Source organism: Sminthopsis crassicaudata, chromosome 4 (genome assembly GCF_048593235.1).
Source record: "Sminthopsis crassicaudata isolate SCR6 chromosome 4, ASM4859323v1, whole genome shotgun sequence".
Taxonomy (NCBI): Eukaryota; Metazoa; Chordata; class Mammalia; order Dasyuromorphia; family Dasyuridae; genus Sminthopsis; species Sminthopsis crassicaudata.
In genome coordinates, this window is record NC_133620.1 from 349,835,578 (window position 1) to 349,854,952 (window position 19,375).

Consider the following 19,375-nt stretch of genomic DNA (forward strand, 5'->3'; position numbering starts at 1 on the left):
TTGAATTTTCTTTATTTCCTTTGAAATCCTGTGACATAGTTAGGAGGCCATATACTTGGGAGAAAAGAAAGTATAGCTCTAAAATCAGAGGATCTGGGATCAAATTCTACCACTGATATATTACCTGTGTGACACATTGGTCAAGTCACTTAATTTCCTTGTCCCTTGGTTTTCTCAAAAGTAAAATAAGGGGATTAAACTAAAGAGCCTCTTTGACTTTTTCTACTTCTAACGCTATGATCCTATGATTTCCATTTTACAGATGAGGAACATGAGTTTCAGTAAGGTTCAGTAACTTGCCCACAGTTACAGAGATTATAGTGTTGCCTGGATTTCCCCCAACTCCAAAGCCATTATATTGGTCATTATAACGATCAGTATTATTATATGCTGCTCAGCCACTGGGAGTTTCATCTTTTAAAAGTCACATGGAAGGAAACAAAAAAGTTCAGAAGAGGATAAGAAATTGCACAATTCCATTACTACCTTATAAAACTGAATATATGCATTATTCAAACAAGCTGTTCAATAAACTAGGCCTGGTTACATATGTGGGAAAATCCAGGGAAATATGAATTACATTCTGGTTGCAGAAATTTATTAGCTGTGTACTCTTTTTTCTTATTCAATAGTATTTTATTTTTCCAATTATATGTAAAACGCTTTCAACATTCGTTTTTGTAAGATTTTGAAATCCAAATTTTCTTTTCTCTTTCTCTCACTTCCCAAGACATTAGCTTTATAATCTTAAACAAATTATCTTATCTCTGGCCCCAATTTCCTGATTGGTAAAGAGGAAAATGATACTGGCACCCACTTCCCAGAGTTGTTGTTTGGATCAAAATAATATAATGATTGGAAAGTGCTTAACACAGTGATTGGCATATGCTAAGCTAATACTAATTACTATTAATGCTAATAATAGTAATAATTAGTAATAACTAAAAAAGTAATACACTAGTATTATTTCTTTAACTGTATGTAATTATTCCATGCCTGAGAACTCTAAAATGGGTTTAAAATGCCAAAGATATTATGATTAATGATATTTATATGTGATAATTTGGAAATGCAATTGAGGTCATCTGAAGTTTTGTTTTATATTTTAAGTAAATGATTTTTTGTGTTATTATATTTCTAAATTTCTTATAGTGTAAAATTTGAGAGATCCTATAATAGAATTGTTGTTAGACAAAATAACTTTCCTTTTGATGTGGATGCTGTTAGAGTATGAATTGGGCTTTTATAAGGAAGTGATAAAAAAAATTAGATATTTGAAAACTTAAATATTTAACAAAGTATATTTTATAATTTTAATTTATATATATATATAATATTTCATAAAACAGCGAATTTTCATTTGAAATTCTTGACTTTTATCAAATTGTATAGGGTGACATTAAGATGTAGTTTCAGCATATTAATGATGAATCAATTATCAGATAATTGCTGTATGTTAGCTCTAAAATATGAGGAGTTTTGATTTATACATAGAGGATAAATAAAATGTTAACTGTTAAAGAAACATCAGGAAACATATTTAAAGCCTAACTTATGGTTAGTGAAATTTTACTATTTAAGGTAAAAATTTTTGGGACTGTAATTTACTATTATTTTGAGCTTTGATTACAGAGACAGTTGTCTGAATTATCATAAAGCCAAGAGTAGAAGGTGGCATGTTCTGCAGTCTAGGAATTGCTAACGGTGATCTAGATCTATTGATGTTTTTGTTCAGTTATGTCTGCCTTTTCATGATCTTATTTGGTGTTTTTTTGGTAAAGATATAGGAGTGGTTTTGCCATTTCCTTCTCCAGCTGATTTTATAGATCAGGAAACTGAGACAAACAGGATTAAGTGACCCACCCAGGATCACACAACTAGAAAGTATATAAGGCTGGTTTTGAGCTCAGGAAGGTGAGTTTTCCTAATTTCAGGTCTGAAATTCTTTCCACTGTGCCACCTAGCTACTATAGATCTATTGCACTGGGAACCAGAAGTAATCCTAATTATATCTCTAATTACAGGACCTTGGGGCAGCTCATTCCTTTTTTTGGGTCTCTGCTGTAAAATGAGAGGGTTGGACTAGGTCACCTCTAAGAATCTTTCTCAGTGTACTCTCCTGTGTTTTACGGCTTTAAATCCTATGGCCTGAGGAAGGGGGAGCAGAGAAGAGGGGAGGAAAGGTGGAGAGACTATTCTGATGTGCTTCCAGTGCAGGGTGAGAATCAGGAAGAAAGAAAATGCCTCAGGGGCACTCACCGAAGCTTGCCTGTGGGTATTGGAAAGAATACCATGGACTGTGACTTGACTTCTGTTGGCTTCCATCACATCTACCCACAACTCTCGAGTCCGAGGTTCGCTGGGGCCGTACATTCGAGAAATGTAGTAGCTGTGGTTGTCTTCCTGTCAACAATCCAAGAGACAGCAGGACAAAAGCATTCTGGATTTACAATCACAGAACCAAGGTTCCAATACTGGGTTTTTTTGTTTGTTTGTTTGTTTTTGCCAATTTATAACCTATGTGACTTCAAGCAAGTCACTTAATGAAGCCCTTTGGGGCTCATATATTTACACATATTCATATGTAAAATGAGGACTTTGGAATAAATGACTTACTAAGGTTCCTTCCAGTTTTAAATCTGTGATTCTATGATCTTTAAGTTAAGGAAGTTAAGGATGAAAGAACAGCAAGCAGCACCTTTCTAGTGAGGAGCACCTTTCTTTCTTCCTTTCCTACCTCCCTGTCTCCTTTTCTTCCCCCTTCCTTCCTTATCTCCCTCCTTCTTTTTCCTGCCTCCTTCCTTCTTTTATTTCTTTCTTCCTTTATGTCTTCCTTCCCTTCCTCTAATCTTCCTTCCTTCCTTTTTTCCCTTTTTACTCCCTCCCTCTCACTTTCCCTCTCTTTCTTTATCCCTCCTCTTTCCCTCTTCCTCTTTTCCTTCTTCTTCCTAGAATGTGACATCCAAAGCAAAACACAATACTCCAAATATGGCCTATCTATGGCAAAGTCTAATTGGATTCTTCTTAATAAACTCTTTATTCAACTAATCAGCAAGAATATACCAATTACCAACTATGTGTCAGGTTCTATATTAAGTACTGGAGTCACAAAGACAAAAATGAGACAATCTGAACCCTAAAAAAAATTTAAGTCCCATTGGGAAAGATAACATGTATAGACACAGATTGCCCCAAAAGTTCCAAAAGGGGAAGGATAGGACTTTTGGGACACTGAATAAGTATATACAACTCATCCCTCCAAATGAAGGGGAAGGGAAACTGTTCCCTTTACTGAAACTATGTTACCTTTAAGATTATCACTCTGAAATTGTGTTCCCTTTAGATCTGTGATCCCTTTTGGAGTCTCAGCCCCTCCCAGGGAAGGCGTATTCCCGCAGATAAGTTATCTTTCCGAGATGCCAGAGCCTTAGATTCAATTAGAAATCCTGGTCCAAAAACATCTCTTTGAAGAGTTGTTAATTCCAATAGGAGATATGGGCTGTATACTGATAAGCATCTAGGCCTGGGAACCTTGGCTTCCTGAAGCCTCAAGTCTCCTTTTAAAGGGCAGTTTCTAAGCTCAGTCTTTTCAGAGAGTCCAAGCAGCTTGCCAGGACCAGAAGGCATTCTCTTCTCAGTTCCAGACTCCATTTTCCTAAGAGGAATTTGCCACTATAGAAGTCAGTCTCTTAGCAATAAACTTTCATTTTTTCTAATTAATAATTCGGGGTTTCATGAATTCTTTCATGAAAAAACCTGCACCGACCTCATCACAAATACAAAGTAATTTCAGAGAAAGTACTAGCATCTAGGGGAAGGGAGAAATAGCAAAGATATCAGGAAAAGGCACTTAAGCTGAGTTTATAATAAACTTAAGTTTATTTGTGTCTGACTCTTTGTGGAGTTTTCTTGGCAAAGATACTGGAGTGTTTTGCTATTTCTTCTTCAGCTCATTTTATAGATGAGGAACCTGAGGCACACAGATGTGAAGTCACACAGCTTAAGATTTGAATTTTAAAAGATAAGTCTCCCTAACTCTTCCACCAGCACTTGTGCACTATGGAGCCACTTAGCTGTTCCCTCTTTTGATTAGGTTTTCCTGACTCCAGGCTCAGCATTCTATCCACTGTACCTCCTAGTAGCTTGGGATTTGGTGGAAGCTGGGAATTGTAATAGGAGGAGGTATGGAGGTAAGCAGGAACAATGTTGTAAAGTTTTAAATATACCAAATAGAGGAGATTGTATGTGATCCACCAAGGCAATAGAGAACCACTGAAACTAATTGTGAAGGGTAACAGCCATGCTTTAAAAATGTTACATTGGCAGTTATATGGAGATGGGCTTAAGAGAGAAGACTTAATGCGGAGAGCTATTAGGAGTCTCCTGCAATAGCATAGGAGAGAAATGATAAGGATTTGAACTAGAATAATGGCTATATGAGGGGAGCAAAGAAAACATTTGAGGAATTTTATTGAGGTACGAGGTGACTGATTGGACATGGTAGGTGAGGGCAAGTGAAGAACAAGAAATAACTCTAAAGATAGATATTAGGTGACTGAAAAGAGACTAATACGAGAGAAATAGGAAAGTAAGAAGAGGGGGTCTGGAGGACTTGAGTTCAGTCCACCCTCAGATACAGACTAGCTGTGTGATTTTAGGAAGTCATTAACATCAATTGCTTCCCTCCCCCCAAAAAAGGAAAGAAGAGCAATTGGTTTAAAACAAAATAAAGTGAAGTCTGCTTTAACAGGTTGAATTTGAGATGCCACTGGGCATAGGAAAAATGATGTGAGACTGGAGTTCAAGAGAGACCAGGACTGGATTCCTGAATAATATTTCTTTGTTCATGCAGTCTAATACCATATTCACATTCTTGGCTACCATAACACTCCTCACTGAATCCACTAACATTTTAGATAGTTTTCAGGAACTACAATGTAGCTACATTTCCAGTTTATCTTGCCTGTAGCCTGTTAGTAAATAGTTATTTGCATGTTGTCTCTCCCATATGTTATACAGAACTTCTTGAAAGTGGGATCTTTTTGCTTTCTTATTAACTGAGTTCACCCATTTTATATTTAGGATTCTTTGAATCCTATTATAAGACCATATTTATCTCTGTTGATTTCCTCTTATTAGATTTGGCCCAGTGAGGAATCATACTAGCTTCCCACCACCAATACCCATACCATGCTGGTATCCCAGGACACCAGGTTACTAGGACTTCAGGTCTTTGTAAGAAATCGCTCCCCCTTCTATTGATGGAGAAGAACAAATAGGCAGGTTTCTTCCAAATTTGGATGCTTAGTACACCATACTGCAGTACTTAGTACACTATTCACGGTACCTAGTGAATCTCAAACTCTCTCCTCAGCTCCCTCCAGTAACCCCTTACCATCACTGAAACCAGAAGTCATAAGGCAGATCTTGCTTTAAGTTTTATAATACTTCGCATCTGATCTGAAAATTCCACCCAATCATTTCCTGGGGCAAGGGGAATTTGTCCTGGTTCTAAGTCACTTCTTGGCGTTAGCATAACTCTGCATTGAATGTTAGGAAGAGGAAATATAGAAAGACTTTTGTAAGGACTTCTGAACTGCAACACAGGAGAACTTAGCTATTACCTCAGCTCTGCTGCTAATTCACTATAGGATCTTGAACAAGTCACTTCTGTCTTGGCTTTAGTCTCCCACTTTGGAAGATTACTAGGTTGGACCAACTGACCACTAAGTTTCTTTCTAGTTCTGGCATTCTAGAAAAGTATAGACACATATTCCTCATCCAGCCTCCAGTATCCCATCCTGAGCACTTTCCAAAAGAGCTGGAATTCCAGAGAAAGCAACATAGTCTTTGACTTCTTTGACTTCTTGTTCTAAGAAAGAAGTTTCCAGTTTGACAGAGGAAATATAGCCCCTGACCTAAGGGAAACCACCCAGGGTCTGAGGAGAGACACAGTATTTGCTTATCTTCAGGGATCTCCTTGTCTAAGGAGGAGATTAACACAAGCTCTAGACACAAATATAAAGTCATTCAGACAAAGGAACACTGCGTACAGACTGCAGGCACCAATGCCAAAGGAATGAAGAAGAAAGGAATAAGCAAAAAAGATTGGGGTTAATCTGAAAAGTCTTCTGGGAAGACAACAATCTCAAAACCAGATCGAAAGGTGAGAAGATACAAGTGAGCTAAAAGAAAGGAATGAAAGCCCATGAGGAAGGAGAGCATGGGAGGATTAAGTTGGACAATTACATGAACTGTGTGTAGATTAGAAAGACCAGATTTACATGGATGCAGAAAGAAAGTAGCCTCATAACTGATGAATGGGATGTTCAGGACAAACTTTCCAATATGGGTCATTAATCAGGCTGCCAGGAAGTGGCTGTTGCTGGGCCAGCAAGGCAAGAAAGTTGAACCTGGGCAAGCTTCTCCCCAGAGAGGCAATGTTCTCACTGCCAACTTTCATCAGTGTAATTCCAACCTTGTTAGATCCCTGTACAAGGCTGGGCCTTCCCTAGCCATGGCAGCAAGAATAAGTTCCTGGAAGAAAAGAATCCTTTTTTTGATCCTCTCCATTAGCCAGGAAGTGGCCAGATTTTTGTTCCCTTTAGAGGAAAGGAAGGAAAGAAGGAAGGAAGGAAGGAAGGAAGGAAGGAAGGAAGGAAGGAAGGAAGGAAGGAAGGAAGGAAGGAAGGAAGGAAGGAAGGAAGGAAGGAAGGAAGGAAGGAGAGAAATCAAGGGAAGGAAAGAAAGAGAGGAAGAGAAGAAAGGAAAAAAGAAAGAAAAGGAAGAAATAAATGAAGTAAAGAAAAAATAAATTAAGGGAAGGAGGAAGGAAAGAGAAAGAAAGGAAGGAGGGAAGAAAGAAAGAAAGAAAGAAAGAAAGAAAGAAAGAAAGAAAGAAAGAAAGAAAGAAAGAAAGAAAGAAAGAAAGAAAGAAAGAAAGAAAGAAAGAAGACAAAAGGAAGGAGGAAGGAAAGAGAAAGAAAGGAAGGAGGGAAGAAAGAAAGAAAGAAAGAAAGAAGACAAAAGGAAGGAGGAAGGAAAGAGAAAGAAAGGAAGGAGGGAAGAAAGAAAGAAAGAAAGAAAGAAGACAAAAGGAAGGAGGAAGGAAAGAGAAAGAAAGGAAGGAGGGAAGAAAGAAAGAAAGAAAGAAGACAAAAGGAAGGAGGAAGGAAAGAGAAAGAAAGGAAGGAGGGAAGAAAGAAAGAAAGAAGACAAAAGGAAGGAGGAAGGAAAGAGAAAGAAAGGAAGGAGGGAAGAAAGAAAGAAAGAAAGAAAGAAGACAAAAGGAAGGAGGAAGGAAAGAGAAAGAAAGGAAGGAGGGAAGAAAGAAAGAAAGAAGACAAAAGGAAGGAGGAAGGAAAGAGAAAGAAAGGAAGGAGGGAAGAAAGAAAGAAAGAAGACAAAAGGAAGGAGGGAGAGATGGAAGGAAGGAATAAAAAGAAAAACACTATGTGGTAGACATGGTGCTAAGTACTGGAGGTGAATTAGCTCTAGGGAAGCACTCTACCCACTGTCTAAGGAAGTAACCAGCACTATTGCCCTTCTCTAAAGCAGGAAAAAAATAGCAGAGGCCTGAGCCCACTGGAAGCAATATTTATAATGCTGTGATCTTTTTGTGGTTGTTACTCAGGATCTTCAAGTGGGATTCAAATCCAAGTGTTTCTGATTCCAAGTACAGCATTCTTGCTACTACACCTATTGCCTGCTCATAGGACACCTCAAACTCTACACCTTTCTCCTCTGACTCTGCTACTAGGAATGGACTACCTCTACCTAATCAGTCATTCATGACCAGAATCATAACTAGAGTGAGATAGCTGGGACTTTGTCCAGAATTTAAGACCAAAATTTAGGGAGTATTAATAGTGCCTTCCGTCCTTCAGCAGTATAGAAACAAATGAGTTTAGCATCTTGTTGGGAAAACAAAGTAGTTCATAGGGAAAGTTATGAGGGCTTTGAGCTCTTCTTCATCTGCTCTATCCATTCCCTTCCTGCCCACTCCAGAAGCCTTCTCAGCAAAACATTTGAGTCACTGTTTCATGGCATTTGCCATGAAAAGAGTTTTATATTCCTTTCTCCAATCTAAAAATTGCTAGTTACAGTTCTGCTTTGGTTTTTAACAGCTTTCTATCCCCAACCAAGACACCTTTTCTCCTTTGCCAATCTGTCTCCCCCTCTTCTTTCCTAAAGCTAGTTCATACTCCCCCTATTTCCTCTGGGAAGATCTTCCAGGATTACCCTCATCCAATTCTGATGACCACTTTACTCCATTGTCTTTAATCTAACTCAGCTGCAGTCCATCTCTTGATGATCTCACCAAATCTCACAGATTCTATTCTTTCTGAGTAAATGTTTCTCAGATCTATATAGCCTAATGTCTCCTAATTTCCCCTACATCACCAAATGCCTATTTCCAAATGAATGTCCTGTGGGTATGTCAAACTCAATAATTCCAAAATAGAAGTCACTATCTTTCCCCCATATCCACATCTCTTCCTCACTTTGCTATTTCTGTTGTTAATATGATAATTCTCCTAGTCACCCACAACCATGGAGTCATCCTCGACTATTTCCTCTCCCTAACTCTAGATTTCCAATTCGTAGCCAAATTTTAATGATTCTGGCACTATTACACAGTTATTCCTTCCACATTGCAACTTTCACCATAATAGTTTCAATATATCACAGGTTGACATAAGAAATAAAATGCGATTTGGGGGGAGTTTTGACAATACAGAAAAGTCTAGAAACTCAGAAATGCATAAAATATATGTATACTATCGTGTATAATATCAACCCGAATTTTACAATAAGTTACTGTTAACGTCTCATAAAAGAGGGGGACAGCTAGGGGGTGCAGTGGATAGAGCAACAGCCTTGAATTCAGGAGGACCCGAGTACAAATCTGGTCTCAGACACTTAACACTTCCTAGCTGTGTGACTCTGGGCAAGTCACTTAACCCTAGCCTCAGGAAAAGAAAAAAAGAAAAATCTCATAAAAGAAAAAGAAAAAAATTCAAGCTTCTTCTCTCACAATAATGAAAGGCTAAAAAAATTTTACTCTGATTTTCTAGATCATGGGGACCCATGCCCATAACCTTTTTGTTGCAGATCCTGCCTCTCTTCCCTTTTCTCTTCTCATACTCAGCCTCCATGATCATGACATCAGGGAGGTGATGCTATCACATGCAAGTGAATTGGATTTAAGTGAAGGAAGGCTGTGCAAAGTCATCAGGGTCATCTCCAGGGTCATCTGAATCCAGTAGCAAGATATAGATCTTTTAGGAAGACTGGAGATGGCCCTGGATGCAGTGGGAGATTCTTAAGTTAAGGTCCTTAACATGACTCTATTGATGAGCTTATTTTAGATATTCTCTCATCCTTGAGTTTTGTGACACTATTTTCTCCTGGCTCTTTTACATGCCTAGACACTTCTCAGTCTCCTTTATTGATTTATCATCCATATTTCTTCTTCTCTCCCCCAGAGCCCATGGGCACTTAAATCCAACTCACTTGCATGCTATGACATCACCTTTCTGATGTCATGGTCCTCATTGAGAATGAAGGACCAACAGCAATCCTGTCATTATTACCTCTTACCTAGACTATTAGAATAATCTCCTATTCTCCCTATCTGTTCATTCTCCACACAGTTGTCAAACCAATATTCCTAAAGAATTATTTGACCATATCAATCCCTTTGCTCAAGAAGCTTTCATGTTTCCATCTTTCCTTTGGGTAAAATTCAAACTCCTTCATGTTAAATTCAAAGCCTTTTGCAATCTGGTCCAACCTACCTTTTCAGATTCATACATTATTCTCTTTCATACACTCTCTGATCCAAACAAACTGACCTATTTTGGTTTCCCATTTCTGATCCTTTGTGTTATCTGATCCCACTTACAATATCCAATGTCTTCATTTTATGGGAAAGGGGACTGAAGCCCAGAGAAGCAAAATGAGTAAAGCTAGAGAGGGGGGAATGTGTATGAGGAAAGAGAGAAGGAGGAAAAGACACAGAGGAAGAAAGAGACAGAAGCAGAGAAGGGGAGAGAGGAGGAAGATAGAGACGGAAGGATCGAGAGAGATAGGGAGAAAGAGAGATGGAGAAAGAGAAAGAGGGAAGGAAAGAGGGAAGAAGGAAGACAGAAAGGGAGTGAGAGAAGAGGAATAGAAAAGGGGTGGCAAGAAGGGGAACAGAAGGAATTAGAGAGGAGAAGGGAGAGAGAAGGAAGGAGAAAGAGAAGGGAAGAAGAGAGAGGGTGGGAGGAAATGGTTAGAAGGAGGACAGAATATGAAGAGAGGAGAGAGAAGAGAAGGGTAAAAAGGGGAGGGAGAAAGTGGGAGGGAGGGGGAGAGGAAGAAGGATATCAAAGTCAACATTCAAACACAGATCCTTTCACTCCAAATCGGAGTTGAATTGAATTTTGTCTATCCTCACCAAAATTGCTCTGGACAGAAAAGATTCTTTCTTGATTTAGTAATTCTCTCTTCTTTCTTCTTTTACCCCAGCAAAGACTAAAGCCTGTTTGAGTATCTCTCATCCCTTCCCATAGGCAAAATCTTTTTCATTTCTGTTTTGTGTTTTTGGAACTCGGAATAATGCTCTGCACATAGTAAGTGCTTAATAGATCTTTTGGAATAGAGTTGATGTGGCATAAAGTCAACTCTCTTACAAAGACATGCCCTGCCATATCAGCAGGGCACACACACACACACACACACACACACACACACACACACACACACACACACACACATATACACTATGTCTCTCAAGTCATCAGGATTAGCCTTAGCTGAAAAAAACCATGGAAAGCATGAGTCAAGGCAGGAGTTTCTGGTTTCCACTAGGGATGTTGTCAGGGGTAGGTGGGTGGATAGGAGGGAACAAAATCCTGGGAAACAGATTCTGTTCTAGGAATGACTCAAAACTGTGGTTAATCATTGGGAAAGAAGGAGCTAAGGGTGTTGTTGGGGCTGATTGGGATTCTCTCGTGTGTGTGTGTGTGTGTGTGTGTGTGTGTGTGTGTGTGTGTGTGTGTGCTATAAGGGGGAAGTGTATGGGACACTAGGAAGTTTAAGAAGAAGAGGTAACCAGAGAGAGGGAGAAAGTGACTACTAGCTCTCAAGTCCCACACCAGACAGAGGAAGCATATTAGCTTGGGAGTTAGATGACAGAGGTTTAAATTCCAACTCTAGGACATTCATTCTACCTGTGCAATCTTGGTCAAGCCATTTAAATTCTTGGCCCTAATTTTCTCATCTGTAAAGTAAGCAGATAATCTGAAGTGCCCTTTTAACACGAAATTTGTGATTCTAGCACAAAAACATGACGTATCTTTGAGAGGTATTCTAAAAATACTCTGCCTTTCCATGATAAAAAGATTCTAACACACAGGGAGTGGGGTTCAGAGATGACAGACAATCTTGAGGGATGAGCTAGCATCATAAGATTTGGGGTTGGACATAGGATGATCTTCCTTAGAGGTCATCCAATCCAAATGCCCATATTTTACAGAAGAGGAAACTGAAACCAAGGAAGATGAAGACATCTGTCCAAGATCACAAAGATAATAAGTAGCAGAGCTAAGTTTGGAATTTAGTCTTCTGTCCATAAAGCCAGTGTTCTTTCTATCACATTAGACTGTTTTTGGAGTAGTCCCAGAAATTTCCCTTTTTTAACAATCTTTAAGTAGCTTGCCCCAAGAAGAATATGTCCCTTGTCTTGATGGGAATCATTTTGCCCACTGCTTTGACTGAAACTAGGAAATCAGATTGTTTTCACTCATTCAAACATTCACTTAAGCACCTACAGTGTACAAAGTTCTATGCTATGCTATTTGGGAGAAAACAAAGACCAGGAAGCATAATCTCTGCCCTTCAGGAATTTGTAGGCTAGTAAATACAAGTATAGTCTACTGGACAGTGTATTGAACTTGGAATGAGAAAGATCATAGTTCAAAACCTCCCACTGATGTGATTTAGAAGCCAAATGATGTCATTTAGGAGAGCAATTTCTCTTCCCAAATGATTGATGTTCAGGCACTAAATGTTGGGGTTCAGTCATATGAAGAATTCAAAATGGACATTCTCTTTTGCAAAAAATAGATTTATTTAGGAAAAGTTACAGACAAAATGAAGAGGTACCATAAACCAGGAATAATAACTATGAAACAGAGTTGGAAGAGCATATAGTTGGTAAGGAAAATTAAAGGTTTTTAAGAATTAATGATGGAAAAGAAATTTCCCTAATGGAACTCACAATCAATCAGTAGAAAAGCAAAACCCCATGAGGTTGGAGTATGCCCTTAACTGATAGGCTAAATTCTAAAAGGGATTTAGCACCCTAAAAGAGTTAGATGTAAAAAGGAAAAAGAATAGAAGCATGGTGGGAGAGGAGAGACATCATAAAGCATGGGTGAGGGGAGAGGGGAAAGACCAGGAGGCAGAATGTCATGATGGCCATAACCCAAAGGGGCCCAGCAAAGGTGGCATGAACCATGGACAAATTTATTTGTTTATTTATTTCTTTATTTATTAAAGCTTTTTATTTTCAAAACATATGCATGGGTAATTTTTCAACATTAACTCTTGGAAAACCTTGAGTTCCAATTTCCCCCTCCCTTCCTGCCACCCCTTCCCCCAGATGGCAAGTAATCCAAACCATGTTAAACATGGTAAAAATATGTGTTAAATACAATATATGTAAACATTTATACAATCATCTTGCTGCCCAAGAAAAATCAAATCAAAAAGGGAAAAAATGAGAAAAAAATAAAACGCAAGCAAACAATAAAAAGAGTGAAAATGCTATATTGTGATCTATACTCAGTCCCCACAGTCCTCTCTCTCTGAGTGTAGATGGCTCTCATAATCACAAGATCATTGGACCTGGTCTGAATCATCTCATTGTTAAAAAGAGCCACATTATGGAAAAATTTATTAGGGAAATTTATCCTTAAGAGGTTGACATAACTCAGATTTCTGACCAGACATAACAAGGTGGGACTTCCAATGACCTTCACAAAGGTGGGACTATCAGGTTAAACTGATCCCCATCAGTACCCTTCCCTGTTTGCCTCAGGGAGTTATTCCATCAGTATTTCAGTTTTATTCTGCCAACTGCACCTAGTTACCCAGGGCATCATCACCACTGGTATTGACTGGCTGTAGACCAGGCACATAAAATTTGTGAACCTCCATTTTCTCATTTGTAAAATGAAAATGATAACTCCTGTATTTGCTATCACAGAGAGATTTTCTGAAGTTCAAATGAAATAATATATGTAAAACATGATGTAGTCTCTAAGGCACAACAAATGTCAACTATATATTCTTAGACAAAAATACAGATAATTAGAATACAGATTAAAATGGTTCAGATCAGAGATGTTATTAACTGAAACTGCACCTGGAATGAATTTGGTTGTCAGGGAAGGGAAGGAGACAAAGGGATCTGGAAGCATAGAAAACAGTCCAATCGGGTTAAAAGGATAGAAATGCTGAAGATCATTCCATTATTATTCCTAAGTCTACAAAATAGGTTGATAATGTGGAAAGTATAAAAGGATACTGTATCAAGAAGGGAGCTGCCCCCCAACATTCCTGTTTACCTGATGCTAGTTGGAGATCTGCCCCTACTCTCTGCTCTACCTTACTATAGTCTTACCCATACTCTGAAGCTCAAATTAAATCCTTTCTTCAAGAAACCCTTAATTTTGTTTTAAGTATTTTAAAAACAATTAGACTACATTGTTTTGTAGCATGATTATTCATGTATATGTGTTATATTTCCTGAGCAGATGGTTATAGTTTGTCCTTCATTCTTAAAAAGGACCATGACATCAGGGAGGTGATGCCATGACACGAAAGTGATTTGGATGTAAGTGAGAGAGGGCTCTGCAAAGTCACGAGCTTCCCTTTCCCCTCCAGAGCCATCTAGGTCCAGTGGAGGACTTGGAGATGGCCCTGGATGCAATGGGAGACCTTGGCCTTTTTAAGCTAAGATCTTTGACAGGTCTGTTTGACCAAAGTAATCACCCATTCAGTGTTTAAGATAGGTAAGATTTGAGACAAAGAATGGTCTCTTTTACCTAGTTTAAAAAAAAAAAATCAGTCCAGGGGTGGGGGACAGGAAGACCTGAATTTCTGGCCCAAACAGAAATAACTGCTATTTACATTTACTTTGAGTCAATCAGGACCCAAATAATGATTAATTGGGAATCGGCCTGGGACCTATTGTTGGCCAATCTCTGATAGCCCAAATGATTTAGGTTTAAAGCTTTACAAATGTTGTGAAAGCAGGGCCTGTGTCAGATGTGACCTTTGAGTGTCTGGGATTGAGTTTTCAGGAACCATCCCATGAAGCATGTGTTGGATTGTCTTGGTTCTCACTTGCTGCTTCAATGTTGAAGTCTTGGGAGCTTTGGAATGATGAAATAATTAATTGTCTTATTGATGTCTTGTGTCTGTGATGGCAGCAAACCAGGAGGTTTGCTATTGAGCCAAAATGGTTCACTAAGTGTACTTTAAAGGAAGTGACTCCATTTCTGCTAGTCTCAATCTACTCAATCAAAAACTCTTCAAGCTTCTCCCTGGAGAAGTGGGAAAGGGATCCGTCCTCTCCCCAATCATAGCTGAAATGGCACACTGCTCACACATGTCAGTCAGCCCACGTGCTCACCTACACGAGTTTAAGATTGGCTAGCAATATCCCAGTTGCTTTGTGTTTCTCCTGAGATGGATATTCTAGCATCAGAAGCTATTTTGAGAGTTCAAGAACCCCTCAATCCTTAGTTCTTTATCAGGAATCTATTCCTGATAAAGGAATAGCACATCACTACTGATCACCAGTAGCAATGTGAATCCTAAACTAGCTTATTCGTAAGAATTTCTGGATTGAGCTCTGTCCTGTCTGTTTGGATGATTTGAGGCTAAAATTCTTAATCAGGCAATATGGCTTTTCAATGCTAGTACTTCAACTTCTGAGACTGTCTTTTTTTTTCTCCCTCTCCCCCCCACCAGGCAATTGGGGTTAAGTGACTTGTCCAGGGTCTTACAGCCAGGAAGTATTAAGTGTCTGAGGTCACATTTGAACTCAGGTCCTCCTGACTTCAGGGTTGGTGCTCTATCCGCTACACCAACTAGCTGTCCCTCTAGGACTATCTTGCTATCTTGATAAGCATATTTTTAGATAACTCTGGGGCTTGATCAACCAGATAGATTCTACTATCTCCTTCCTGATCCTTCCCTTATCTCTCTCCTACTTCTCCCTAGTTCTATCACCTCACTCCCTAGATCCTGCCCTCCATTGTGCTGTCCCTCCTGAGCTATAAAAAAGCATGTCTCCCCAAAAGCAAATTGCTCCTTCATTTATGACTCTGCCTTGCCCAGTTATATTTATTTGAGTCCATAAAGCTATTTCATGTAAAATAAAATAGCAAACTTTTGTAGCCTGTGATGGATGCCTATCACATAATTTCTTTATGCCATGAGCCAAATCTCTGTTATATATTTTTGTAATATTCTTTTTACAATTATGCTCTCCCAAATTTATTTCATATTAGCACTCCTGGTACCTTTATTAGCACTTCAGCAGGAGAATGAACTCAGCCCTTAGTCTAGCTCACCAGAGCACAAGGACTTGAGGGGAATTATTTGCATGAAGTTTATTGCAAAATGCTTCATATTTTAATGTTATACTTCTGCAGACAGTATAACAGTAGTGATAATTGACAGCCTTGTCAATGTATTCTTGTGAGTCTTTTGTGTTTAATATTTCTTTTGCACAGAGGAAACAAATAGCTGTCCTATACTTGATCTACATTGTATCTTTCTTCTTTTTCTCTTTTGGAGAAGACCCTAGACACAAGTCAAATCCAAATTTTAAATGCGTCTTCCCAGAGCTCCAGGGTCAAAATAGGGATAGAGTATAAAGAGCCAGTAAGTTCAAGCAAACAGTCTTACTCCTTTCTTTAGAATCCCCCAGGACTAAAGCTAGATTGCATGCAATCCAAAGCTGATAGCAATCCTTTAGTGGTAAGAAAGTGGTTAGCCCCCACCTTCTCCCCAAGCCCTGATGGGCTCAAGGGCAGTTCTGTATGGGGTTTACATTTATAATTTGCCCCTCAGCCTAACTTATTGAATTCATGAACTGAAGTACACTAAATGTACATAGTTTGTTCCTCTATGCCTCATTTTTTCCCTCTCCCTCTAACTAAGGGGTGGTTTGAGGGGAATGAATGAATACAAATGGCAGGGTGGGATGTGGGGAGAGAGAAGAGAGGGTGGGGTAGAGATTGATGTCTTCCCTAGCCAAGCTCCCAGGCAAAATGCCTGTGTGTTCTATTTCCTCCTGGGGGAACCTGGAATAGGAATGAGTTATTGTTAGAATAAGAGGAAACTTTCCCAAAAGGGCACTACCGCAATCCTTCCCTCACCCCATGCCTGAGATCTCTTATATTCCCCAGATTCCATGTCCACCCTCCCCAGCCCAGTTCTAGCCCTGCTCTCACAAACACGGCCCATGCTGTTGTTCACATTAGGTTTCACAGGCCAGAAGAGTTGCACAACAGAAAAGATGCAGAATTTGTGCCTTTGGGCTCCAAAGAATCTGATACTCATGGAGAGGAGGAGGTGGGTTTGTGGATTCTTTCCGGGGGGGGGGGGGGGGGGGGAGAGAGAAGGAAGGGAAGGAGAGGGAAAGAATAAGGGAGAAGGGAGGCAAAAAGCAGGCCTGGGAGAGAAGTCTGGCCTAGGTGAGGAGAGAGCTAGTAGGATGTACTGTTAAATGTTTAACAATCAGCTCAGAGGAGGGGGTGAGATATCCCTTTTAAATTCAATCTGCATTATTAACATTTTTCCCAACACTTTCTAGAGTCTAGACAATCAACAAAAACAAATCAAGCACTGATTTGTTTGTTGTTGAGTCTGTTTCAGTCATATCTAATTCTTTGTGATGACATTTTGGGGTTTTCTTAGCAAAGTAAAGGAGTGGTTTGCCATTTCTTCTTCAAGCCATTTTACAGATGAGGAAACTGAGCAAGTGGGGTTAAGTAACTTGGCCAGAGTCACACAGCTAGGATATATCTGAGGTCACACTTTTTGACTCTAGGCCTGGCTCTCTGTACACTCTGATGCCACCTAGCTGCCCCTGATTCGTACTTATCAAGCTGTGCATACCCTTTGACACAGCAGCGTCACTACTGGGTCTGTATCTCCAAAGGAGAGAAAAGGACCCACGTGCGCAAAAATGTTTGTAGCTGCTCTTTTTGCGTTAGCAAAGATTGGAAAATAAATAAATTTGGGGAAATTGGGGAATACCTGAACAAGTGGGGGGTATGAAAAAATGATGAACAAGCTGATTTTAGAAAGACCTGGAAATAAATGTGTATTATTAAAAAATTAATGTGCATGTATAACCAGAAAAAAATAAAACAATTTTAAAAAATTGATGGTTCCCAATCTAGACTGACATCTGGGATAAAATCTCCTTAGTAGTCAAGTGGCCCTGGGTAAATAACTGAATCCTGAGTTTCAGCTTCCCCAGAGTGGAGTTGGATTAGGTGATTTTCTAGATTCCTTTATTTGTACACCTCTGGGAATACAGGAAATGTAAGACATGGTCTTTGTCTTCTGGGAATCTATAGAAAATCTTCATAAAGCTTCTGTGCATTGATGGGAAAGGCAGCTAGATGGCGCCATAATGCACAGAGAACTAGGAAGGCTCATCTCCCTGAGTTCAAGCCTGCCCTCAGACATTTACTAGCTGGGTAATTCGGGGCAAATCGCTTATTCCTGTTTGCCTCAGTTTCCTCATCTGTAAAATGAACTGGAGAAAGAAATGGAGAACCACTTTTCTGAGAAAGCCCCAAATGGGATCACGAAGAATCGGACATGATTGAAAAAATGACTGAACAACTGATGGAAATGTAAACCTGGATGTTTCATGAGCATTCTCTCAGAAGACCAAAAAGACAGATAATATTCATGAACATGGAAAAATATGAGCCAAGTGTACTCATGTGTTACGGGTTTAAACCATGGTTTTTAATGCAGATGTATTTTAGCAGAGTTTGAGAATTCAGAGCACTCACTCACTTTATTCCCCACCGTGAAATCCTGCACACACACACACACACACACACACACACACACACTCACACACGCACTCGCGCACACACACACACACACACACACTCACACCACTCCATCGTTTCCCAATGGGACGGCTGGCATAGGTGAGTGAGGTTAGAAGGATCCTGTTGGTGAGACAGCACGCCAGGGCTGAGCTCAGCTGCACTGACTTCACTCCCTGCCTCTCTAATCCCCTCCAATCCTTTTCCTCCTCATTCTTCAGCTCCAGAGCAGTACCTCAGAGGACTGGGCTTTTTTCCTGCAACCATCAGACCTAATTAGGTTCTTTTCTTATCAAACATCAAGCCTGCCTCTGGGTCTGTATCCCCTATGGCCAAAACAGTCTCTCTTTCCATTCCCACCTCCCTTCCATGAGGCTGTTAGTTAAGTATCCAGGAAAGATTGCCATAGTAGGGTATCTATATAACTGAAGGGCACCAGGTGCCCCTACCCTAGCACTATGTAAATATGGTACCAGAGTAGGCAGAATGAAGAGAAGGACAGGGCTTAAGGGAGAGTATCAAAGCTGGGAGAGATAGAGACCTGGATAAGAAGGGACTTGTCCTGTTCTCTCAAAAGAGAGATCTCAGAGAGACAACTACAGATCCCAAAGGGCAGCCTGGTGAACCCTATCTGCATTGAACATTTCCACTATGTTCAATATTCCAGTGCCATGCCATGAAAACTCCCATAGTAATAGTTTTCTCTCCACCAAAAAAAAAAAAAAAAAAAAAAAAAAAAAAAAAAAAAAAAAATCTTAGCCATGTTCCCCATACCCTTTGAGTGAAGGAAGGGTGATCTTTGAAAAAATCATGATCCCTAATGATTTAGAGCGTTTTTTTTCATGACTAAAATTGTTTTGACTTCATCAGATCTGGCTTTAGGAATAAAACAATCTCTTCAGAATTCCCAGAGACAGAATAAGCTCTTGTTCTTGCTAACATCAGGGAAGAATAAAAGAAAAGGAAAGGATACTAATTTTTTCTTCTCTAGCCCTGAAATGCTGTCAGAGATTAAAAAAAAAAAAAAAAAAAAAGTCTTGAGGCAATTAAATATATGTTCAGAACTCAGAATGTTACTTGCTGCCTCCCTGGAACTGGGTGGATCAGTCTTATTACTAACTACCAGGGATGCAGAACCACTGGTTCAGGCAATTCTGAGAGAAAGGGGAAAGGCTCAGAAGGTATGGTCAAAGCCACAGCTACCAGCAGCCTTATGAAATAGCAAGAGAAAG

General features: G+C 39.5%; 1 protein-coding gene across 1 annotated transcript in view; it reads right to left on the reverse strand.

The window, feature by feature from the left end:
- The window catches only part of PLXDC1 (plexin domain containing 1), a 98,498-nt gene that overhangs the window by 63,322 nt on the left and 15,801 nt on the right, over positions 1–19,375 (reverse strand). The window contains exon 3 of the mRNA XM_074261356.1: positions 2,260–2,403. Coding sequence (XP_074117457.1) covers positions 2,260–2,403 — 144 coding nt within the window. The remainder of the gene's footprint in view (positions 1–2,259; positions 2,404–19,375) is intronic.